Genomic DNA, 24,537 nt, shown 5'->3' on the forward strand with positions numbered 1-24,537 from the left:
GGGGGATGCTCACAACAGTTGGCACCAAATATCATCAACATATATATCGGATTGCTTTGATAACATGCAAGCATTGAAACAGCTCTGTAACACCGAGAAACATCATGACACGACACACAATACAATACATAATTTCTAGCTAGACATAGTACATACATTTAGTATAGTTACAATATAAAATATCGTGTAATAAATACCACATAAGATGATGTACAATACGATATAGGCAAATACATGTATTTTTAATGATCATTTTACTCTATAAATACGTACGTATAAGTTTAAGTTTAAGCTAACAACGGATTTGAAATGCTTCGGAACAGAAATCAAATGTTTATATTAGATATATGTTTGCAAAATGCAGTGAAAGTGTGTAATCGTACTTTTAATTGGAAGCGACATTCGAGTGAGAGATTGCCTACAGAAAACGACATCCATTGAGTTGCTGACAATTGAGAAGACATCGAAACCGTTTAACAGTTGGTATGCGTAGTGCGTTATGCGCCCTATAAAGCCAATAACAATCCAATATTCGCCCTAACTAAGTAATCCATACAATATCCATAATAACGAGTAAGTTTTCAACTTTTTAGACGCGTCGGCGTCGGTGTACTAGCACCCGTACTAGCCCTCTGCTAGTCGGAGTTGGTCAGAGAGCTGCGCTGCGATTCCAGTGTGTTTGAGTCGTTGCGCTGACGCAGCATGCGCGGCTGACTGGCGGCAAAGTTCGAGAAGTCCTTCATCACATCCTTGTACGTCTCATCCTCCCCATTGTATTCGTCGTTCAGGCCAATCTCATCGTTAAGTCGCGTCAGACGAAGACTGTAAAATATTGAAAATTGCAATTGTATGTTGTTCAGTTGTGCAGTTGTTCTTACAGTGTCACAATGTCGGCATTCTTCTGATCCACGGCTATGTCCAGTGCCTTTTTGCCGTCACTTGAGGCCAGGTCGTAGGCGGCCTTGTTTTTCAACAGCAGATACACCTGGGCGATGTGCCCCTTGGCCGTGGATATGTGAAGGGCACTGTAGCCAAGCTCATCGACCGCATCGATGGCTGCTCCATTCAGCAGCAGATACTCGCAGGCCATCACAGAGCCGGAGATCACGGCCTGATGTAGAAATGAGCGCTGACGATCCTGGGGATTCTTCCATGTCTTATCGGCGCCCAGAGCAAAGGCCATGCACATTACCGGAAGATTGTGCACAACAGATGCCTTGTAGAGCAACTGATTCGCGTCCAGCTGTGTGAAGGGCACTTCCTCCGGTAGCTCTGGATCGGACTCTCCTTCGGTGCTCTCCTGATCGCTGCCCAAGATACACGGCGTCTCATAGCTTTCGAGGCCTAGGTCATCCCCAATGACCAACAAATCGTCGCGCGAGATGCTCAATGACATTGATGGAATGTTGATCGATTCATCATCATCATCTTCGTCCAGCTCGTCGCCAGTTTTGGCCGTGTTATAGATGCTCGGATCGTCGCTCAATGTTTTTGGCAGAGAACGCTGCTGCCGCCTCCTGCGCAGCTTCTTGACAGCCCACTTTCGAGTTCCGCCCAACGGTAGCGTGGCATGTTTGCCAAGAATGTTGCTGCCACCACCGCTGCCACCTTCGTCCGCCACACCGCCGCTGTCTATGCTCAGCACCTCGGCAGTTTCACTGGCCAGCAGCTCCTGTGGCTTGGGCATGGCGCACACAAACCGTCGCTCCACATACTTTGCCTTTATCCAAGCCTCGCGCACTCCAATCTCACACTGCTCTGTGGGACGCTTGAGTTCACAGTCATCGCCCACTCGCGCCTCATAAATACGATTAACCACCTCGTTGCCGAGCTCCATCATGACCTTGACATTCTCCGTCTCCCAGGCATCCAGAGTCAGAGAGCGGACCTTGCTGTAGTGGACGCCGAGGCTGCGATGGACACCAGAGCACTCGATGCACAGCGTTATGCCCAGATTGATGGAGGCCCAGCGCGGATCCTGGCTGTGACAGTCACAACATAGTGCATTGCCGGGTATCTTCAAGAACTCCTCCCAGTGGCTGCAGGCGTAATGGAAAAGCATGAATACATTTTTGTTTACTAATTTCTTCCACTTACATTCTCCGCTTTGCTGGCAGCGCATTGGGCATGCTCGTTGACTGTGGCCGCGAGTTGTGCGTGGCGTCATGCTGAATAGCGGCCCCAATACTGTGCTGCAGTGCGGAAATCCACAGGGACAGCATATCGGCTGAGTCAGCCTGGAGAATGTGAGATCTAAATGGGTGTGACAAACGATTAGAACCTGCCATCTGTGGCTGGCAGCGACTCAGGTACTCACTTGGTTGGCGAAATGACTTCGAAACAGAAGCGGCGATCGCCCTCGTTGACCGGCCGCACACTGCAGATGCGCAGATCCTCCTCCATGACCGAAAACGAGTCCTCGTTGCTGCGTTTTCTGCAATGCGAATCCAAATCACTTCAGCGTTCAGCACAACACATCACCATCACATCACAACACAATTAAACATCACAAAAATCAAAAGTTTGCAAATAAAAGTAGACGATTAACTAAGCAAGCAAATGGTGGGAGAGTGTGTTCGTGTTGGGGTTGGGGTTTGCGGGGGGATGTTTGAAATGATAAATGGAGAGCCATGAACCCACCTGTAGACCAACTGGTTGTCGCTCAGGTAGAACCAACGCCTGCACCAGGTCTTGAAGCCCTTTGACTTTTTCTTAAACAAATATCCCTCGATTTTGTTCGAGGCACTATTCGTGTTCGAATCGCAATAGCGATTCACGCTCATGTGTCGATTCTGCATGACCTTCTCCAGCTGCTGGTAATCGCCACGCAGGGCATTCAAATCCTCGCTGATGTTCTTGAAGAACTCGTCGAAATCGTTGCACAAGTCAAAGCCCTGATGGTAGTAGGTCACGCACGCCTGATAGTAGTCCAGCAGCTGTCGACCCGAACACCCGAAAAACATGCAAAAGACAAGAGAAGATCAGCATGAAAAACGTGACAAATACAAAGAAACGGCAATATTTGTACTGCATAAAGAGTGAGGAGAGTCCACGTCGATCCAGCAGCAAGCACACCCGATAGACAACTGTAAGTGCCATGGCACACACTCAACGCCTGCACTGACTCAACGGCTGTTGATCATTGCTTATAGATATGCAATACAGGCAAAAAAAAACAGCAATCCGTACAGTACAGTACATATGTACTTATCTATATATCACACAACAATAGTGACGTCATGCCAATAACAAAACCCCCCCTTGCGCTATGGATTTATTTACTTTTATGTAGAAGAGCCAGAGACCCCTTTCATTCATGAAAGATAAGAAATGCTTAGGCTGGCAATCTTCGTGGAGCTCTTTACTCACCGTGGACAGTATGGATGGGACTTTGCGAGACTGCGCGAGTGTTATGTAGTTGACATAATCCAAGGCGGTATGCTGGAAGCAGGACTTTGAGGCGGATAGGATATTAGCTGCCTCTTGAACTTCCTGCGGGCGATTTTTACTGGCCTGCACACAAAACAGAGAGATATTAAAATATAATAATGTGAAATAGATTTGAAACGAACCTGTGCGTTCTTTATCAATGCATTGTCATAGCCCTCGGACACCTTGAGAAAGTGTCCCTTGTAGTCCTTCACCTGATTGATGTCGTCCTTTACGAATACAGTGAGATTTTTGAGCACAGTGCGACTGGCCTGATCCAACAAAATCGTATGAAACTTGTTCATTTCCTGTCAACAGTCCAAAATATAAATGTTTAGATTTGGCGAGCCTTTGTTTGTAAGGACAACCTGCTTGGACCCACCTGGAAACAATGAATCAACTTTCCCAGCGCATTGTGGGCGTTTTTGTTGTCGAGAAAATGCTGCTGCAGATCCCACAAGGACATGGCAAAGGCGCTGTTGACGCGGCAGGAGAGAGGAGTAGTTGAATCGATATCAATGAATATACATGAGACGGATTTTATATGCGCATTTACCTCTGGTTCTTGACATACTCCTTGCCCGAGTCGACGGCCACATTGCACAGCTTGATGATTTTCTCCAGCCGCTGCTCCAAGTGCTCAATATCGCTCTCCTCCTTGGACACAAATTGTCTGGACACACACAGAAAAAAACAAAATTGAAAACGTTGGCACAATCTTGAAAACGTAAACAACAGCACAGCAGATGCTGTAGATGGTGGGCATGGGAATGGGAAAGGGAATCTCGTTGTGGATGGGTGCCGATACTGACGCTGCTCTTGCTGTTGTGTTGTGGCGATTAAAGTTGCCTTTGAACAAAACATTATCTGTGCGTGCTTAATCCAAGAAGCCATCGGTTGTCCGAGGGGTACAGACTGGAGCGCACTCTTTGTGTCGTTTTGTGTTTACGATGACACTTTTAATTTATGCCATGCCGCTCGCATTATTAAAGCGGTATTTGCGCCTCCAATTAAAGTGAAGCTGCAGGGGAGACCGAACGAACTGTTGCGTCGCCTCTTCTGGGGCTAATCATCTTCTCTGCTGCTCTCTAAAAGCATCGATTTGTCGCTCAGCGGACTTTGTTTGTGCTTACGAGCGAAAGCAGACACAATTTTTGGTGAAATCTTATCATCCGTATGTCTGTCTGTCGGCAATTAGCGGGGAAACAATAGAAATTGGTTGAGCGAGGGGATGGATGGCATAAGAGAGGGAGAGGGATGTGCAATAGTTTTCCATTCGCTGAGATAAATTCCAAAGCAGTGACGGGACGGGCAAGTGCAAAGTTTGTTCGAATGATGATTAAGTCCGAAACAGTGTTTGAGCCGCGTATGGAGAACAGAGACAGACAATGTTGGAGAATGAGGGGGTGGAGGGTGGCTGATAGTAACCAGTCACGCTACATGGGCCGAGGCTCTCTCTCTCTCGCATCGCAGTAATGCAAATATCATCGCCAAAAGCGGAAACATTGAGCTAAAAGGCAGGCTCAGCCAAAGATACACGACTGTGGGGGCGGGAAGAGACGTATGGATGGCCATGGCATGGCCTTGGTACGCACCTGAATCTCGGCGAATCCTTTAGACATTCCTCAAACTCGATTGTGGCGCGCATTATTAAACACACACGAAGGCACCAACCAACACCCAACACACACACACACACACTGCCTGGCTGGCCTGTTGCTGTGGCACTTGCACTGTTGGCTATTTGCTAATTAAGACCGAGAGATAGGCTCTAGGCTGCAATATTTTTGGCCTGTTGCTGCTTCTCTCTTGCTTCGCTTGCGGTTCCGATCCGTGAGAACCTAATTGTGGGCTGACACTCGCCAGGGGGACGTTCACATTGTATTCAAACCACACATACACATCTACACTCGCGTTCTTAATAACTCAAATGCATTAAATCGTGATATTAATGGGGCAAATTAACTAAATTCACAGGCGCGCACCAACATAAACTAAAACACTTTCTACTTGAAATTATCACTATTTTTGGCCAAATGCGTTACTGCCAGTGCTGCCAGAAGTTTCGAATACTTTTTTTTTCCTGTATGTTTTGGTATATTTCGACGGACGGGAGGTATCGATAACTCCTCGGTCACACTGCTTTTTGGTGCAATTATCCATTTAAAAAAAAACAATAAAAAAACAAAAAGAACATCCCGACATATGCATTGTGCCTGCCGTTTGGATGTGTAAAGTGCCAGTTTCATTTATAAAACCATGCAAATCATACGCTTAGCCACTCCAATGGCCCAGTGAGCGCACAAACGCAACCCTCTCGCTCCGTTCTCTTCTGTTCCCTTCATGTGTTTACCCTTTGTCTTGCGTTCTATTTGCGTTTCGTGTTCGCTTCAACTTTATTCATTTGCATAAATCTCGTGGCGGTAGTATTATCTTTACGTCACACAGCCCACGACTGCGGAATTAAATCGCCTGCGACGAAGCTGAGACGTCACATACACGCCCATCCAGATCCAGTATCCCAGTCCCCAGTACCCAGGAAGCGTTGACCTGCCTTGACCAATTGGTGGCGTCCCGGGCACAGCTGAGACAGCAGCAGCGCCGGAATGTGGAAGTGCCACAAGTGCGGCAAACCCGTTTTCTTCGGTAATATTCAAATACGCCCCCGCAAACGCACACGCACACAGCAACACACACAGACACTTGCCTTTTGTAAATAACATTTAAATTATTTATAATCGTTTTTGTTGCCTCGCATCACAGCGGAACGTAAACAGTCGCTCGGCTATGATTGGCACCCGGAATGTTTGCGCTGCGAGGAGTGCGGCAAGCGGCTGAATCCCGGCCAGCATGCTGAGGTAAATACTGCATCAGTTTGATTGATGGCAGGTCGTAGTATCCTAACAAATCTCCGTCTCCCTCCATTCATGATTCCCTTCTTAGCACAAAGGTGTGCCTTATTGCCATGTGCCCTGCTATGGAGCCCTGTTCGGACCCCAACTCTTTGGCCATGGCACGAGAGTTGAGTCACACAAGAGCTTTGGCATCAAGGGAGCCCAGAAATCGACTGGCGCTCAACCGAATGGACCCACACTGCCGCGAGATCATTTCGAGTCGAAGCTGAAGGTGCGCCAACCAATCGAATTCACTCAATCCTTGCACGCTAACACACTAATGATTCATTCGCAGCTCTACAATCAATTCTACGACAATAAAAGCCTCGAGATACGTAGCCGTGAGGTCAATAACCGCTTGATATTGGAGGGAGCCCTGCGCGTATATTGGGGAGTGCAAGGGGTAATCCACCTCAAGGAAGACGATGATCAGCGCACATTTGTGGTGCGCAAGAGGAATTCCTGTCGCAACTCCAAAGCGGATGTGAGCATATTTAGATTCTGCATCAGGAATATCTTTTAATCAAACATTTTACCCACAGGAGAGCAGTTCGGACAAAGAGAACGAAGCTAGCGAATCGCTGGCAGCGCCGACAACCACTACCGCCGAGGTAGATGCGCTCTCCACCGACGTGTCGCTGTCGGAGAGCATGACCTACGATTCGTGCAGCTTGAACGAAATATCCGAGCTGCCCACGACACCCGAAGATGCTTCAGCCAATACAACAGGAAACAGCAAGGAAGGGACAAATGGAAAGGTCACAAACGACGACGAGGATACAACCACGACGGACTCTTCAGGCACTCTGGTGGAGGGTGCGACGGCCAGCACCAGTTGTGTGTCCAGCACGCTGCCGTCAAAGCTCGACAATCTGGAGAAGCTCGACTGGGATGACATTGACGATCTGCTGCAGGTGGAAAGACGTCACAACCACAAGGATAAGATCTATGAAACGATGCCGGTGAAGCTGCCTTCGTCGCAATCCTCCAGCGACAGCTCCCCTAGCAAAACATCCACTGACAACACTACGACCACCACGGACTCAAGCTCTACACCATCATCGACCACCAACAACAGCAGCAGCACCACAGATAACTTTATGACCGCCACGGACTCGTTAACGACCAATACAAACACCCAAAATACAACCACAGTCAGCACCACGGCCACCACGCTAGACAATTACGAGACCGCTGACGATGCTACCCTGAAACCGATGGACTATGAGGACTTTAAGCGTAGTGTACATCAGGATTATGTCAACGGAACGAACTCCTTCAAGGAGCCAAATGATGGGACACTTAAGCGCAATCAGCCGATAGATCCCTCGCGCATACACGATTCCCTTAAGCTTTACGGCGAGAACTCGGTGATGAGCAAGAGCTTTAACTGCGAGCACGCGCTGCGCTCCCACATTGATCCATCGTTTATCAAAGACACCATGAACCTGCGCAGCAGCGTAGACCCCTCACGGTCCGCCCAGCGCCAGTACGCCCTACAAAAGAGCGGATCGGCGTCCGCATCAACGGTGCCCAGCAAGGAGCAGAGGAAACCATATCAGCAGGGGCGACAGCTCTTCGAAAAGGGCATAAATCGATCCAAATCTGGACCCAGTTGCTTTGTGTACTCGGACAGCGATGACGACGATGATAATACGCTGCGTCCCCAGCGCCTGGCCACCATAAGACGCAGTGATGTGCCTTCTCGTTTCATTCAAATCCAAATGGACTGTTATCCCAAAGAGAATGCTGGCGGTGGGTGCGGCAGCGAGGGAGAGTCAAGCCGTGCCGATGCACCGTCCATAACCAGCGGAGCTGCTGCAGGAGATGAACTAACTCAAACGGAGGAGCTCTATACAGCAAGCGACGGGGCAGCTGGTGCTGGCGGGGATTCACTTGGAACTTCTGGCCTACATGTAACCGAGGATGGAGTAGTGCTGAGGAGACCGCCCCGCACCGGAGCCGCAGCCATCAAACGACGCAGCGGCAACCGACGGTAAGTCAATGAAGCGTCCACCTTGTGAAAAGTATAATTATATTAGGCGTTTTCCATGTGACAGATCTCGTACCAAACTGAAACGTCGGTGCTCCATAAATGGCCATTATTACAATCGGGAGACTTCGTTTTTTACTCCCCCATATGGCTCTCAGATGTCTGTGTGGGTCTCATCAATGGTGACCACACCAGAGGTCATCAATTTGGTACTCGAAAAGTATAAGGTAGATATGGCCCCAGAGAACTTTTCGCTCTTTATTATGCGCGACAATGGGGAGCAGAAACGACTTAAAGATGATGAATATCCCTTGGTGACGCGTGTCACCCTGGGACCGCATGAGGATGTTGCTCGCCTGTTTTTGGTGGATACGCGCAAAACTGATGAAATCAGGTATGACTTCAGAGACACCATATCACGATGTATGTATATTCTAAGTCACTCAACTCTCTTTATCCGATTTAGTAATGAAGTTGCTCAATTTTTGAATCTATCGCTGCCCGAATGCCGTGCCATTCTGGAGCGTTATGAACAGGAAGTGGATCGCGAGGTGGCCAAAATAAAGGAAAGGTGTGTTTCTCACTTATATAATATTATGAAATATAATTTTAATAATATGATTTTCCCATTTTGAAGATACGCCGAGCTGCGTCGCCGCATTGTGAGCCGCATGGAATCTCTAAAAGTGCATTTGTAAACGCAGAATGAATCTCCAAAAGTAAAAGAACTTTTTTGAATAGCCATAAATATCAATTCGGCCAAAAAATATTAAGCGTCGCCAGCAGCTAAGCCAAAAGTATTCACTTTTTATACAACAACAAGAAAAAACATACGTATACATAAATATATTTTGATTTAGCATTTAGAACAAATTACGAATTAGCAACATTAGGCGGCCCAGTGAACAAAACGCAAAAAAAAAACAAAGCAGCTGCTGCACGTCGCAGTAATCATAAAAATCTCTATAATTACGTTCGTTTCTTCCCAGCCGAAACTAACAATTATGATCCAGGCATTTCCATTTTGTTTAGAAAGCGTTTAAGACTTGTAACTAACCAAAAAATAATTATTAATCCATGTACCACATTACCATGCGAATAGTTCTGTTCATTCTGTTGATGATAATCTACATGTGTGCGTGCGTGTGTCTTTGGAATCACGTTACTCGTACAATTGGTGTGTCATGTAAATGTATTGTTTAAAGTTTATCCAATAAGCCGTAAGTGGCAGTAGGCAAAAGTTCCCTCCCCCCTGGGACCTAGGAATCCCCTTTTTAACAAGCCATTGAACAAATGTGTAAAAATCCATTTGATTTCCTCTTGCAATGCTTGCGAAAAAATAACAATAACTATATACATAATACATATTGCATAACATGGACTTGTTGATTGAAAATCATTTGGAAATCCAATAAAATGTCAAATTTTACACGAAAAGGCAACTGCAACTGTGACCAGCCCAACCGCCCAGCAGCAGAGTGAGTTCTGAGTTTAAAGCCCCCACCGTCCCCTAAAAAGCAGCAAAAGTTTGTCAAGTTACGAGCCCCAGAGTGCAAAGAGGCGGATCTGAAGCCCAGAAGAAGCAGGAGGAGCAACAGCAGCAGTAGTAGTCACAAGTGTAAGCCGAATATTCAAAAAAGGCAGCTAACGCGCGCCAGCCGGGCATACAAGTACGGGAGTGGAGTGTCGAGTGTAGGCGGATTGTGGAACACACACACACACACACGCGAGAGGGGCCGAGAGGACGGCCAGCAAAGCTCTGTCCGGGCCAAAGCAGCCATCAAAGCATACAAGTCAATGATGCCATTATAATAGAGGAGCAGCAGCCGCAGCATCAGAGGAGCGTGTACGACTAAAGTAGGCAAACTCACACACACACACACGCCACACTCCAGGACGAAGCGGAGCCATTGTGTGTGTGTGCCTGGGGTGTGTGCGTGGCTATTAATTTGAAACTGACAGAGCCTACGGGTCCGAGAAGGCGAACGAGAACAAGAGCATGAACAAAAACGGGACCAAGACCGGGTCCGGAACAACGTGGCTGGGACTAGGGGGCTAGCTTTGGCCAGCCTGCGAGGCGCGCTGACGCTGATGCTGACGCGTTAAATGGTTTTGGGGTTTCCCGGCCAACAGCAGTCAACGCTGTCCAAGTGTGCCAAGCGCCAATACATAAAAATCAAAAGCCAGTGCCAGGGACATTGGCAGACAGCATCCAACAGCCAGCAGCCAGCAGCCAACATCGCAGCAGCCAAGCAACAAAAACTCAAGTCAATTTGGGATGTAGGGTCGCATTAGGCGCCAGTGGCAGGTTCACGACCCGTCGCCTGCCTTGGCCCCAGCAATTATCGTCTAAGAGAGCGCTGGACTGCTGTTGAGCTTCTCCTTGGGTGAGGAAAGAGCGTTCAGAGTCCGGAAAATCGATTTTGGATGAGTGCTGTTCGCTGGTATTTGGACCCATTGCTGTCTGTTTTGTTGGTGGTGGCGGTCTGGAAGTGCTTTAGCAGTTGTTGCTCCAACGGGAATGGGCGGAGTGGAGAGAGCGCTGGAGAGTAGTGGAATCCTAAAAGAGACAGAGAGAGAGAGAGAGAGTCGTGGACGCATTGCGCATACGCAGTGGAATACACTGTGAGAATAACCAAATATTCGCTTTAAAATTATTTAATAAACAGTCAAGATTTGCACCTGAATTTTTGCTATATCTGCTTCGGATTCGACGGAACAAAAAATCTTGTTTTCCGTGTTAAAATGTATATAAATAAAATATAACTTTGACTGTAAGTCGCCTAAACAGTGACAACTCTATGGCCATTTAAACGGTTCCAATCGCTCTCTTAGAATATCCTGCCACTCTCTTAGGCTGAGACGCGTCTGTCGCAAAATTCCAACGCTGTTTGTTGGTTGTGGCAGCCAGTCAGAAGACCAGCAGCGAGCCGCTCAGTTTACGTTTCGGCCGCGTTGCCTTCAGTTGTACTTTCTAGAGTGTTCCGTGCATTCCACAGCATCGTCAGAGGCGCCTCCGATTGCAAAACTCAACCAAAACTCATTGTCATTCATCGCTAGTTTTCTGTGTGCGATTCTGTGAGTGTGTGTGTGTGTCGTCTGTTGTGCGTGTGTCCACGGCCGTAGTTTTCCACTGGACACATAATTCTAGCATTTAACATTGCCTGCGATTCAGGCGCGCTCGTGATTTAGCAAGAGCGGAACCCGTCTACAAGGCGAATCATTTAAAGCACTTCCTCGAGCATCTCCTGTTCCTGTACGCCGTTTATCAGCCATGAAGCATTCGCCGCTGATTGCCAGCGCTTGTCTGGCACTGGTGTTGATGTCATCCAGCCTGATTGGCAGCTCTGAGGCCAAAAAGAAGAAGTATGTCGGCGAAACGGGCGGTGATTTTGAGTTTATCGATGAGGTAAGTCCCAAATGGCTTCACAGTGCGACCACCAGTCTCATTGACTGTCGTTGTCGTCTCCCTATCTGTCCCTGTTCCTCTGTGTCTGTCTCCGCTCCGACTCAGTCCCTATCCCGATCCCACTCCCAGTACCAGACCCCGTCTCGGTCCCAGGTTTGCCGTCTTCCTGTCTGTCTCTTACTTAATACATTTTAAGCTGACTGCTGACACTTGCCAACCCTCCAAGGGCCACAGAGTGTGAGCCAGAGAGAGAGACAGTGTTTGTGTGTGTGGTGTGTGTCTGTCATACTCGTACGATATAACGCAATTGCGCTTTTATTTGCTGCCCAACTTTTTGTTTTTTTCGCTTTCCAGGTCTTCTGGGCTTCGTCGTTGCTGAGGTTTCACACCAACTTCCTTGTTGTTTCCAATACGTTTTTCTAGCCCCGAAAAAAAAACCAACTTGCCAATTACTCACGCAAATCCGATTTGTAGTAGTTTGTAGTCGTTGCTAGGCCGCCTTCGAGGAGCTGTTGACTGTTATCCATGGCTCCGTTCTGGTATTTAGCACGCACCTGCCTACGTAGACTCAGTGAAGCATCGGATATCCAAGTCGATCCGAGATCCCGGATCTAATGGAATGGGATGCAAGGTGGCCGGGCATGTAGAAGACCCAGAGAACAACAAGGAAAATCAATAGCATTTGGCAGTCTTGTTGTCGTTTGGCTGCTCGTAAACTATGAAGTAAGCCGTAAGCTGCTTTCAGTTTGTCTGCCAGCACGCACCCCATCCTATTCCCTACTATTTCTCCGAACAGCCCACACAGAAACCCATCTTCCTCCCTCATCAATGACTGTTAGTCACAGACGCAACGTCGTCGAAGTTGTCGTCTTCGTCGCGCTGTTTTTCCTTCCATTTTCCTACCATTTTCTACATATTATTTGCCTGGCGCTTTGCGCTTGTTTTTTTCCTCGCTGGCTCCGTTTTTCTATTTGGACTAGTTCTTTTTTAAATCCCCTTTACTCTCCCTGAGCAAGGGTCAATTATATTCGTGCGAATGTATGAAAAAAGCTGGGATTAAATGAAGAAAGTTTATGGATCATAATTTGTTTTAATTGTAAATAGTGGTATTAGCCAGCCATCCTGTAGCAAATCGATGAAAAGCGTTCACTCGTTCACTATTATTACAATCGTATCAAATTTCTAGATCTTGTTTATATATTTACCTGTACTGCCATCGTAATCCTTTGAGTAGCGGGTATCTTTCAGTCGTAAAGCCATCTACAGCGTTTTAACTTGTTTTTCTTCTTCCGCTTTCGTTGTATTGCTATTTTTTTTTGTGGCTTGGTTTTTTGTATTTGTTTTGTTTGGCATTTTGGTTTTATTTCTCTCGCTTCCTTGCCTTTTTCCCTGGCTCTCCGCATTTCGCTTGTGCGTGGCCATTGTTGAGTCCCAACCAGACCCAATCCCAGCCGACCCACTCTCTGTGCGTGTGTATGTGCTAATAGTCTGATGTATGTATGAATGGAAAAGTGTGTGTGTGTGTGTGTGGGTGTGGGTTGTGTTGGCAGCCGTTAAATGCTCCCACACACCCACCCGTCCACCCATTCTACCACAAAACCCTGAAGAACGAGCGGCCTTCAAGCAAAGTTATTGCGATTCGCACAAAGTTTCCACAGCAAGCAAAGAAAGCAAAATTAAAAAAAAGAAAAGGCATTTCAAATTTTGGCCATGGCACAACCACATACGCAGAATTTTAAACAGTTGCCGAAAACCAAATCCACATGTGTCCTTTCGTCCTGTCCTCATACACAGATGCGATTACGAGAGCATGTGTTTGTTTTCGTGTTGATGTTGGGTGCGTGTTGGCCATACCAAAAAAAAATCACCACAATTTCAAGCAATTTACAGCATCAGCTCGAGTTTTCTGACTGCATAAATTTCACTTTGATGTCCTTTTATTTTCCTCTCATTTTTCTTTTTTATTTTCTTTAAGTTTACTTTTTATGTCATCTGCTTGGCTAATCGCACATTTTCGTTTCGTACCCCGCAGACATTCCCATTTCCATTTCCCAATGAATTTTATTGTTTATTCGCAAAGTTTGCGCTTTGCAAGTATTTGGAAAACGGCATAAATTATTTGAAAAGTTTATATATCCAAATTGTTTCAAGTTGAGTGTGATTTTCAATGGCCAGGGCCATAACCATGGCCATGTACCCCAAACGCATTGTGTTTAATTGAAAAGTTTTGCCTTGCGATTCCCTGTGCAAAGTTTCGGGGCCAAAAGTGTAATCTTGAGATGATTTCATTGGTTTTTCCTCCCTAATATTTGGTGGCTTAAAGCCGCAGCTTTATCTAAGCAATATCTGGAAGTAATACTTATTGGAACACAGCCTCGGCTTATACATAATAGAAATCCATTCTTTCGTTTTGCAAGGTAATTTCTTTGGTTTGCTGCCCATCAGCATTCGCCTTCGCATGGCGGAAATAATCCGCGCAACATGGAAGAGCTCCCCAAAGTAAGCAGCCCCAAAAATAAATAACCATAAACAGTTGACGTTAATCAAGCACAAAAGGAAGGCACAGCTCACAGAAACACACACAGAGAGAGACGTAAAGAGAGAGCGAGAGAAAGAAAGGATCCATAGAATCCAGTTATGAGTTATGCATCGCATACATTTCCATCCATTTCCCCGTCCAATTTCTATTCGTTTTGTGAGCCCCAGCATTAGTCATAAAAATGATAATAAATTAGCTCAGATCGTAAGGGAATTTCCCTTGATTTGCAACCATTTCCATGGGTTGGCTGTCAACTAAGCAATAATCCCTCGCTTATTCATGACTACTCGTATTTCAGGTTCTCTTTCAACTACTCCTCTCCATACAATTGGTATATCCTTATATGCATAATCAGCCAGACAAACAGCATTCACGAAGTCAGTGCCAGAGCCAGAGTCTGCCCAGAGCCATTCTTCTCCGGCTTTGGCAAAATGCTCTTATCCATCGATTACCCCACAAATGATGCTCTGTTTGTCAGCAGAAAATAAATCTTTGCATTGTGCATTTTGCAATTTGAGCTCATGGAAATTGTGTCGTTGCTGCATAAAATAAAATGTGAATAAAATGCGAATAAAACTCAGCTCTGCCTCGGGATAGAGTCCCCCCTCTGCCTCGCGTACACGACAGCTCCACACAGACTACAATGACAGCTGAGGCTTCAGTGAAATGCAGTGCGTGAGTACGAGTAGATGCAAATACTCCTCCACTTCAGTGCCGTTGTCTGTGTGTGAAATTGCTGCCAGCCATAAAGTTGATATGCATAATTTCGTATAAGCGCCACTTAGAGTGGCACACAGCAGACACTCCATCCTCCACTTCTACCCATCCCAACAGAACAGAAAAACTAAATCAAAATCAAAATGTGTGCAAATTACAGTTTTACTTGTAGCTTCCTCCTCGCCCCTCGTCGAGTGGTCAGTCACTCGAGCATGAGATACATTTTTATGAGCATGAGAGGGATAATGTCTGGCTGACTACCAGGCGCGTATCCGATCTCCCAACATCCGTTTGACTCCAGTCTGACTTTGTCACTCGCACATACAGAAGTACATATGTGTAAGTTTGGACATACAAAACGAACTACGGATATATGGTGCAAGTTATGTAATAAACTTTTATGTTGTCAAACTGTTGCATAAATTGCCAACACGCAGACAAAAAAGTTTTACCAGCATGCTAACTAGCTGGAATGGGAGATGTGTGTGTATTCTACGGGTAGCGTACATAGCTCGAGAAGTTATAAAAATGGCTGTAAAAGTTAACGACATTCGCATACGTATGGCCTAGGCATTAGCACCTGTTTAGGGAACCCGATTAGGACCGCAGCTTAGTAAAGTTCAGGTGAAGACAGCTTTGGCTTTCTGCAGACTTCTCTCGGTTCGCTTTCATTAGAATTGCAATTGCAATTTTCCGACCCCATTCCCATGGTTCTCGGGGCTAAGAATATTTGAATATTGCATGCCAATGTGAATGCCAATTTTTGGTGCCGTGCGGAGGGGGAGGTAACCTCACAGGCTGCAAATTCTGAAACTTGCAGTTTTCTTTAGCCTGCAAAATTTCCCAGGAGTGAACACAGCCACCACGAGCCTGAAGGAAATATGACCCGAACATAACAATTTCTCTTGTCTTGGAAGGAAAAAAAAAGCTCGGAGTGGAACATGAAAACTTATGAATCCGTTGCAAAGTTTTGCTCACTCTTTTATTCACCGGTTCAGGAGCAGTTCCCTCAATTCCATCCATCCATCCGTCCATCCTGGCCACGTTCCCACTTATCTACCTTGTTCTGCATTCCGTTTTCGTCTGCTTTATGGTCTACGCTATCGCATTGTGTTCCGTGTCCTTGCCAATCGCACTCGCTGTTGGCCTTTTCCCGGCTCCTGGCACCTCCTGCCTTCTGCCTCCTGACTCGGTTAATTTCTTTGTGGGAAAAGTCGAGACGTGCACGTACACATTAGCAAATTGCCTGCATGTGCCCGGGATGTAACAGTCCATGGCTCTGCATGAGATGTGGGCTCTGGCATGTGCAGGGAAATGCCTGGCAAATGGCTTTGCAGACCAACAAAAAAAGGCTGAAAATCGTTTATGAAATGAAGAGCACGGACAGGCCCAGAGCAGCCAGCCAGCCAGCAACTGGATGCGGTTCTGCCTCAGGTAGTAGCCTCGATTTTCCTTTGATCCTCCAGAATAATTAACAGCTTAACTCGGATTTGGGCCGAACTGAACCAATGTGTTCCACTTAAGAGCCTACTCACAGCGACATCCCTTAAGCTGTTCGCTGTTTTACATGGTCGGTTCTGCTGCTGTTGTTGAGCATGGCTCATGCATCATAAATCTTATAGACAGGGTCTCCACACCGCCCCATTCCCAATAAGACAAATTGGTTTTGCAGCAACACAACTTTGATGTCAAACTAAAAAATTTTTTTGCTGCCACTTCAATGTAAAGGAGAAAACTTGAGCAAACTCATTTTTCACTTTCATATTGTTGTGCTCCTACTGCCCCCCCTCGAGCATAAGGAGAACTCTTGCTATCCTGATATCCTGCTATCTATGGGGCTGCTCATATGTGTGCCACTTAACTGATTATGTAAGAAGAGCTCCAGCTCCAGCTCCAGCTCCGTGTACGGGCTTCTCTTGGCTCGACTGTGCTCTTGTTTGCTCCAGCAACATCTGTATTTACTGCCTGGCAAATATTACATTTTCATAGCCAGCCCATAACTTAAAGGTACACAGAGCCTTGTTTCCAGTTTCATTTCCGCAAAATTGATGCAGGTTGAAAACTGGGTAAATAGGCCAATCAATTCTACTTCAGTCGAATCTTCAGGGACTATCTAGAGATCGCAATGAACTGCAATCAAAACTCATATTGCTGTGTGATTTGGTGAAAGTGATTTAGAAATTCAGAACAAGACAGGACACGGAGCGACAGTGAGTCCAGCTGTTTGCTATTTTAATTAATTGCCTGAGCAGTTGGTCCAGTTGGAAGACAGTGAAGACAGCCTTTGGCCTCATATTGCCTTAAGAGTTTTGCTCCGGTTGATGCGACACTCACGCAAATCGAAGAGGCGGGTCCGTCGTTCTATCAATTACTCAACAGAATACCCAGACATATGTAGATGAGGCACCAGCATTAGGCTTTATGGCAGCTAAGTACATGTCAAATGGGATGTCACAGGGCTCTGCATGTGGACTGGCACTGCGACTAGGACAGGGATGTCGAGTGCCAGCCTGTTAAGCTGTCATTATTTATGCTCCCCGACTCAAGGACCATTTGCTGACAGCATTCTCGCACTGATTTCGAGACGACGAAAACAGTTGCAAATTATGCATATTAATTGCTCGTCTTTCTTGCCACAGCTCCACTGTCTGCGGCTTCCACGAAAACAAGAAAAACAAAAAAGTTTCCTTGCAAATTAAGTTGGAAAATACCCGTATACTCGTTGTGTGCGTATTCCTCGGGTCCACGCTGCGTATACGTAATGAAGGGCGGCGACCTTGCCGTTGCCGGCGGCCATTTGCTTTTGGCCTGCACGAGTTTCCACGAAAAACTCATTTCGATACTCAGTTTGTTGACGTACATTCTTGACATTACAAATATGCCATATTAAATTTCCCTTTATGTCGTGATTGGCATTTGACATTGGCAAAGCGATTCACAGGACAGTCTCCGCCAGTTCCAGCACTTCGATAATGTTTTCGGTGCCAAAATATGACAAGACGCGATGGCAACATACCGAGTATTACGAGAATGTTGCAAAAGAAGAAAGTTGATTTATTATTTCGGTGCGGCAAAGGTGGCAGGGAGAAAAAATTAAAAGCAAGATAAAGGGATTCGGCAGAGACGTTAAACGAAATGACTTTTGGGGTTGCGGGTGCGGTGTCGCACAGTGGGTTACATAAAACTTTTACCAGAGACACTGCAGAGAAGAAAGATCTCGCTCTCTCTCTTTCTCTTTTGGGATATATGTGCATGTGTGTGTGTGTGTGTGTGTGTGCGCATTCCCATAAATAAATTATAACGTTCGCTACTTTGACTGGGAGTTTATAGCGTGTATGCGATAACTCACATACACACACAAGTACAGGCATGGCACATGCATACTGTAACGAATTTTAGGAGTCTAGAGAGAGAGAGAGAGAGAGGTAGATAGATAGATTCACATAGTAAGAGACGGAGAGGTGGATATATGGCGCCGTAAATGTACGAACGAGCAGGGAGACAGATAATAACAGTTCGTAACTTGGAAATGAAAGGCAGGCAGGCAGGCAGGCAGCAAGCAGGAGGAAGTCACACGTTTTCCCCAAAAACTGAAAGCCATAGCTTAGGCCAGAGAGAGAGAGAGAGACAGTGTCAGTCAGGGAGAAAGAGAGAGAAACAGATAATAATACACGGCATAAAGGCAAAACACAATGGCTCTTCGAAATGTAACAAAAGCCGAAAAACGCAGCGTCGCCTAAGAACGAGAACATGTAAAAGTTTTCCCACTATAATGGGGGCGTGTGCGGGCCAAAAGAATTGCAGCCAGCCGCAAAATCCTGCATACAAATTATGCAATTAAATGGGCATATGGGGGACGGGGAGTGGGATTAAATTGAGACCAAGATGGATATTATGTTCTTAAAAAACTAAAAGCTGAGCTAAAGTTTTTCCGGCAGTTATCAAATTCAGAAAATTGTCTCTCTTTGGCTGCCGAGTCAGCGATGAAACCTTGTGAAATATTCTCGAACAAAAAAAAAAAGAGAACCAAAAGTCCTGTGACAAATTGTCAGCGAAAGTTTATACAGAGTCGAAACGAAAGTTGCCTTGGAGTTGGGTCTCTGTCTCGTCTCCATGGGTTCTGTTCTGCAAAGTTTTGCGCTGACAGTTGTAAAAATAATATTGCGTATGCTCGCACGCAGCTCTGGCCAATGGCAGAAAGCTATGATGGAATACATAGATGGCCCTTGGGCTTCGGCAAACAATGTTAACAGATGGTGGGGCTGGGGGGATATAAAAAATGATGCCTGCCAGAATGGGAGAAAAGTGCCAAAGTTTTTCTTTCGAGCAGCAATTAGCCGTTTAACTTGTGATAGCGAAGCTGGCCTCAGAAGTGCCGAGCAACACAGCCACTGACACTCAAGTGGAAAACAAGTCTAAAGTTTGACAAGTCCACAGAATCACAGTTGATTGGCTTTTCAGTTGGCTGAAGGCACAACGCCAAAGGAATTTTCAAATAAATTTCTATGCGCACATGGAACTTCTCTTCCCTCCACTTACACATACTCCAGGAAGAGAAAATTAAATTTGTATTTTAACAGGAGTCTGCATTTTAGTGGCAAATTCAATTGCTGCTTCCACTTCCTGTTGCACTTTGTTCCCTCCATTACACTCACTGCTGTTGCTCGCCACCGCCCGCAATGCGCTTCCAACTCAGTTTCAATTAGATGTCTGCTGCTACTACTGGCTGCTGCTATCTGGCTGGATCCCGAAGTTTATGCAAGAATTTCGCCGTATCTGTGCAAGAGTCAGAGCCAGAGCCAGAGCCGAAACAAAGCAAAAACAGAATCCAACATACACAAGAAGAAGTAGAGGAAAATACTTATTGCACAAAAATAAACGAAATGGCGACTGCAAAAATATACATAAAATGCTAAAAGGAAATAAAAAGCCAAAGAACGGAAATGAAATTGCAATCGCAGGGCAGCGACAGGCAGACGACGCCAAGTCGCGACGCGTTGATGCAGAGAGAGAAACGAAAGTTTTCACAGCCTTTGACAGTGTATTCCTATTTCTAGTAGCCATTCCTTTCTTTGTTGGCTTGGCGGCTATGCCATTTCCGGCGAGTTCTCATTTTGCTCCGGAACATATGCAGTAAAGTTTAGCACAGCAGAAGCAAACAGATGCGAAATCAGCACCAAAACCAGATCCCGGACCCCTAAGCTACCCCTAACCACAAGGGCTTAATCAGGCGAAAGTTTCTAGAAGAATTCTGGGTCTGGTTCGGGGTCTGGGTTGCTCTCTGGGTGCTCTTAATGTCGCCCCAGCAGCCACCACACACACGAGCACCGCATCTCTCTCTCCCCCGACAGAAGCTCATTAGTTTGGCGGGAGCAACGCTTAAGCTTGAGCTGGAAGCGTGGAAACTGTGCAGCTTTGGCGCGCTAAACAAGTTAATTAGTTTCTCCACACTCTCTTTTTTGCCAGTCGTTTTTTGTTGCCATGGCTTAGACGTTGGTGGGTGGCTGGTTGGCTCTCTCGGCGTTAAACTTAATGACAAAATAAATTATTTGCCGCACACATAAGCGCCCGAGAGACTTCAATTGACTTTATTAAGCGTGTGTCGGTGCGTCGGGCTGTGTGTGTGTGTGTGTGTGTGAGAGTGCGTGTAGGAAGGCGTGCTTACGCCTTAATGACACTTTTCAGTCAGCTGCTATCGTGTCTGCAACTTACGTTTATTATCCCCTTAGACAGGAAGCCCCAACCCGGCCAGAACGGGTGTGCTGTGGGTGTCTGTGTGCAGCAAATCAAATGGGGGCTCGACTTTGATCTATGGGACGCTAACCAAGCTTGAATATATCCTAGCAAAACCATTTCCATCTAAAATTGAATATACCCAAGTGACGTTCTCGTTCCCGTTCACCGGTCATCTGCCAGTCTGGCCCACTGTGCAGCTGTGCGGACATCAAGGCAACAAGGCGTATGAAGCTACCATAAAACCACTTTGTTGTCCCAAAAGCAGATACATGTACTCGTACATATACCGAAGGGATACATACATATAGACACAAGCCTAAGCTCGTTTAATCTTGGATTTTAATTGCATGGCCATAATGTTGCTGCAAGACTGTGAGCCACAGCAGTCACAAGTAAATTGAATTTAATTACAATCGAGTTTTTTCTTTGTGATTGCTGGGTTTTATTTGTCATAAACTTCGGACGGGTTCCTGGTAATTGGCAATAAAGGATCCTCCTACTGCCAGCTAAATGCAAATGCCATCTACAGGAGGAAATATAGAATGATGGAAGCTGAAGCTGCTGGCTGGTACGTGGTGGAAACTCTTAAAGACGCACAAACTTTTCGTCAGGCCCTAATTAGTGTGAGTGGGCCATTAAAAATTTGCTCAGGTTCTTGGGGCATGTGCAGCGGAGGCTTAAAGTTTGCATCGAGTCTAGGGCAAAGAAATTAAAATTGAAATGTAAAAGTTGCCAAACTTTTCCACATCCCTCACGCACATCCCGTAGTACGTACCCACAGTCGTTGGGAAATTTAAAATGCAAAGCAGAGAGCTCCGAGCAGGCAGGAAAAAACGACCAGAACTTGCGTTCAAGTGGGTTCGTGGCAGGTGGGCTGCAAAAACTTGCTGCATTAAGTGCACTTTTGCCAAGACCAGACACAGGGCGTGAAAGGAAAGAGATGGAGGGATGGGGCGAGACGGAGCGGGCAGAGAGCGCTGCCAACTGCCGCCAACAGCTCATTAAAAGTAAAAATGATATGCATTAAGTTGGCAGCAGTAACGAGAGCGTTAAAGGGCTGGACTCTACACTCATTATGCCAAACAGGCGATGAGATGCTCCGCCACTAATGGTCAGTGTTAATTGCGTGGAAAGCATTTGAAATGCACCCAGCAGTCCCACTGTCCCCAGTCCCACTCCCACCTCAAGCCCACGTAATTGAAGCCAAACGACATTCGCCTGATAAATTGTCATAATTCCTGGCCACACACACAAACACACACACACACACACTCGTAGAGAGATCTCTCTCCTGGCTACCATCAATACATATTTCATTTCCCTGACACATGCATTAACATGTCTAATCGGCACGCACGGGTCACAGTTGCAACCAACACGGGGAACGGTATAGGATGGGATGGGATGTGATGGGATGTGGCTTCCCCAGGAGGGTTAGAGTGCACATGGCCATTATTCATTCTGCGGCCCAGCATAATTTATTGCCCTTGGCACCACTCACATGTCAGACATTCCAAAGTGCTGCCCAGCCGACAATTTGCAGTGAGTGACGTGGAAGTGCTTTACCACCCACAGCACCACCCTCATGCTCACCCTCTACACCCACCCACAGGTGAGGGGCCTTAAAATTTATTTTGTTTGACTAACTGACAAACTTCTCTCCCACTTGTCTCGTCCACTTTGCAACCCTGTCTCACATATGAGGCTGTCAAATCGATGACAACACTCTGTCGTGCAAATGCGCTATCCCTTCTGCACTGACCAGGACAGGTGGCAGGAATCTCCTGTAGATCTCATCGGCTTTAAGGTAGACATCAGTTTTAGCAAGTGTTCCAAGTGGCAGAAGGGGTTGTGGTTGTATCTTACTCAACTTCTTGGAACTTTAACCAAGTCTTGCTGCTCGATTAACATGGATTAGTTGCTGATCACCTAGATTTCGCATATCTTAATTGCATTCACGCTTCATTGGTCTCTGCTATCTAATCAAAGAGAACAGTGTCGAACAATTACTCAAATGTCACATTTGGAAAGACAAAGTACCTGTGGGAATCTTTGATGAGCTCCCTCCCACAAATAATATATGAGGCACTGACACGATGTGGAATGAGTGTATCTCCAAGAAGAGAAGAGATAATTTGTTAAAGCGGATAATCACTAGAATTTCTCGGTGGATCAATCTTTATTGAGAAAGAGCTTTTGCACTTGGAACCAGAAATATGCTCTTAGGCATTGGATAGATTGGGAATGATTTTCTTGTACACTTCAATGCCGTGCAAGTAAACATCAGCCGACAGAAATTCATCATTATCGTGGATCCTGAGGGTGGTATTTTTGATGGGTGAGAAGCCAATAGCCGGGATTCCTCGCTGGCGAATGTATCGACTATCGGTGGCGCCGGGGCAGACGATGGGATGCACCTTTAAACCACTTTAAAGTAAAGACAGGAGATAGTGATAGCACATTGAAAATTGTTAATAAATATGTACATACAGTTCATCCGATGCTGCTTTGAAGGCAACCCAAAATGGGTTCGACTCATCCAGCTTAGTGGGTACCACGTTTGGCTCCTGTACGATAAACTCAATTTCAACGCCGTCACCAGCCTCCTTGCACCAGTCACGTATCTGCTTCTCGAAGGCCACCACGTCCACAGTGACGGCCACGCGAAGATCGAAGACAGCCTCGAAGAACGGGGGCACGACATTGTTCTGCACTCCGCCGCTCAGCTGAGTGAGATTAAGGGTAGTGACATCACCTTTGCTCAGGCTTGGGTCCTCTGCCAGCAGATGTTCCTGCGAGGTGCGATACTCTGTCAGCTTATTCAGGACATAGTTGAGTTTTACTCCCGCAGTATTTGGCAGCAACAGAGAACCGTGTCCAGAAGTTCCATTAAATCTTATTTTGAACGCTGTAAAAGGACGTGAAGTGCAAGTCGCTTTAGAGTACATTCCCAAACTCACCCCATCGCAAGCGTTCGCCATAAAACAAATGATATGTGTCCGTCTCGCTCGTTCCTCCTTCATCCAGGCTGAAGCCCACATTCATCTTCGCATAGTACTCGGTCCTTACTAGTTCGGCCATTCCCAACTTGCCACCGATCTCTTCATCTGGCACAAAGGACACGTAGAGCGTACGCTTGGGTTGGAATCCACTGGCCTTTAGCGCCCGAATGGCACCAAGGTACTGGGTTCCAACGCACTTCATGTCCTGCGTACCTCGGGCGAAAATCCTACCCTCTGAATCCAGATCGGCGCTGAATGGATCGTGGGTCCACTTGTCACGAAACACTGGGACCACATCCATGTGCGAGTTTAAGATGATCGAAGGTAGCTCCGGCTGACTGCCTTCCCATTTAATGATCACAACAGGCTTCGTCGGCAGTGAAGGATAAACCACATCCAGTGGCAGATTCAGGCTGCTCGCCTGACGCTTAAGAAACTCCACACAAGCGGCTGAAAGATATCGAATAGCGAATAAGGAGGTGAGAGTTCAACCAATGAAGCCTTACTATAATCCACATCTGGCTGCACGGTGGGAATCCGTAAATACTCGCGGAATATTTTGATTTCCTCGTCATTTTCCCATTTTTCCAAACCCATTTTGAGGCGATGCTCTCGCTGCGATGTAAACGCTTTCAATGTTCAACGAGGAATGCGTATCTTCCGACTTGACTGGGTCTTTTAAAGCTCATGGAGTAGTTGTTTAGCCCTCCATTGCTGTGGTCTCATAGAGATAGCAAAATGGGGCTGTGGTTGTGATTATCTTATAAACTATTAAAATGTAAACTAAGATAACAGATTGCGGCTATCTGTTCGAGATC

The 24,537-nt window shown here is 46.3% G+C and overlaps 4 protein-coding genes across 6 annotated transcripts in view; 2 read left to right on the forward strand and 2 right to left on the reverse strand.

The window, feature by feature from the left end:
• Positions 1–364: 364 nt before the first annotated feature.
• On the reverse strand, positions 365–5,458 carry LOC117583414 (arf-GAP with coiled-coil, ANK repeat and PH domain-containing protein 2). Of its 2 annotated transcripts, none has more exons than XM_034271704.1 (10): positions 5,025–5,458; positions 3,986–4,102; positions 3,812–3,905; positions 3,573–3,737; positions 3,370–3,513; positions 2,641–2,936; positions 2,318–2,455; positions 2,098–2,253; positions 879–2,039; positions 365–822 (listed from the first exon to the last, which is right to left on the reverse strand). In XM_034271704.1, exons 1-10 carry the CDS (start codon positions 5,075–5,077, stop codon positions 636–638), a joined length of 2,511 nt encoding a protein of 836 aa, XP_034127595.1. In that variant the 5' UTR covers positions 5,078–5,458; the 3' UTR covers positions 365–635. The 2 variants fall into 2 exon arrangements, with proteins under 2 accessions (XP_034127595.1, XP_034127596.1); XM_034271705.1 differs by having other exon boundaries at positions 2,318–2,434; positions 5,025–5,457.
• A 91-nt stretch (positions 5,459–5,549) lies between these two features.
• On the forward strand, positions 5,550–9,227 carry LOC117583415 (cell wall protein DAN4). Its single transcript, XM_034271706.1, has 8 exons — positions 5,550–6,075; positions 6,193–6,287; positions 6,373–6,555; positions 6,619–6,807; positions 6,866–8,319; positions 8,384–8,710; positions 8,783–8,887; positions 8,954–9,227. Exons 1-8 carry the CDS (start codon positions 6,036–6,038, stop codon positions 9,012–9,014), a joined length of 2,454 nt encoding a protein of 817 aa, XP_034127597.1. The 5' UTR covers positions 5,550–6,035; the 3' UTR covers positions 9,015–9,227.
• Positions 9,228–11,238: 2,011 nt separating this feature from the next.
• Positions 11,239–24,537, forward strand: part of LOC117582717 (proteoglycan Cow) — a 38,964-nt gene continuing 25,665 nt past the window's right edge. For both annotated transcript variants that reach the window (XM_034270639.1, XM_034270640.1), the window contains exon 1: positions 11,239–11,725. In XM_034270639.1, the coding sequence (XP_034126530.1) occupies positions 11,591–11,725 (135 nt within the window). In that variant the 5' untranslated portion in view covers positions 11,239–11,590. The remainder of the gene's footprint in view (positions 11,726–24,537) is intronic.
• On the reverse strand, positions 22,862–24,379 carry LOC117582719 (aminoacylase-1-like). Its single transcript, XM_034270644.1, has 4 exons — positions 24,226–24,379; positions 23,678–24,169; positions 23,208–23,625; positions 22,862–23,144 (listed from the first exon to the last, which is right to left on the reverse strand). Exons 1-4 carry the CDS (start codon positions 24,314–24,316, stop codon positions 22,940–22,942), a joined length of 1,206 nt encoding a protein of 401 aa, XP_034126535.1. The 5' UTR covers positions 24,317–24,379; the 3' UTR covers positions 22,862–22,939.

Source organism: Drosophila guanche, unplaced genomic scaffold, assembly GCF_900245975.1.
Source record: "Drosophila guanche unplaced genomic scaffold, DGUA_6, whole genome shotgun sequence".
NCBI classification, from domain to species: Eukaryota; Metazoa; Arthropoda; class Insecta; order Diptera; family Drosophilidae; genus Drosophila; species Drosophila guanche.

What these genes read in the sequence shown, in the direction of transcription:
- LOC117583415 (XM_034271706.1), top strand. Translation starts at nt 6,036, where the DNA reads ATGTGGAAGTGCCACAAGTGCGGCAAACCCGTTTTCTTCG. An exon ending in CGCAAAACTGATGAAATCAG is followed by an intron (nt 8,711 to 8,782) that starts GTATGACTTCAG and finishes TATCCGATTTAG; the next exon opens with TAATGAAGTTGCTCAATTTT. An exon ending in GTGGCCAAAATAAAGGAAAG is followed by an intron (nt 8,888 to 8,953) that starts GTGTGTTTCTCA and finishes CCCATTTTGAAG; the next exon opens with ATACGCCGAGCTGCGTCGCC.
- LOC117583414 (XM_034271704.1), bottom strand. Translation starts at nt 5,077, where the DNA reads ATGCGCGCCACAATCGAGTTTGAGGAATGTCTAAAGGATTCGCCGAGA. An exon ending in GAGTATGTCAAGAACCAGAG is followed by an intron (nt 3,906 to 3,985) that starts GTAAATGCGCAT and finishes CCGCGTCAACAG; the next exon opens with CGCCTTTGCCATGTCCTTGT. An exon ending in CATTGATAAAGAACGCACAG is followed by an intron (nt 3,514 to 3,572) that starts GTTCGTTTCAAA and finishes TTTTGTGTGCAG; the next exon opens with GCCAGTAAAAATCGCCCGCA.
- LOC117582719 (XM_034270644.1), bottom strand. Translation starts at nt 24,316, where the DNA reads ATGGGTTTGGAAAAATGGGAAAATGACGAGGAAATCAAAATATTCCGC. An exon ending in GCAGCCAGATGTGGATTATA is followed by an intron (nt 24,170 to 24,225) that starts GTAAGGCTTCAT and finishes GATATCTTTCAG; the next exon opens with CCGCTTGTGTGGAGTTTCTT. An exon ending in TGGCGAACGCTTGCGATGGG is followed by an intron (nt 23,626 to 23,677) that starts GTGAGTTTGGGA and finishes GTCCTTTTACAG; the next exon opens with CGTTCAAAATAAGATTTAAT.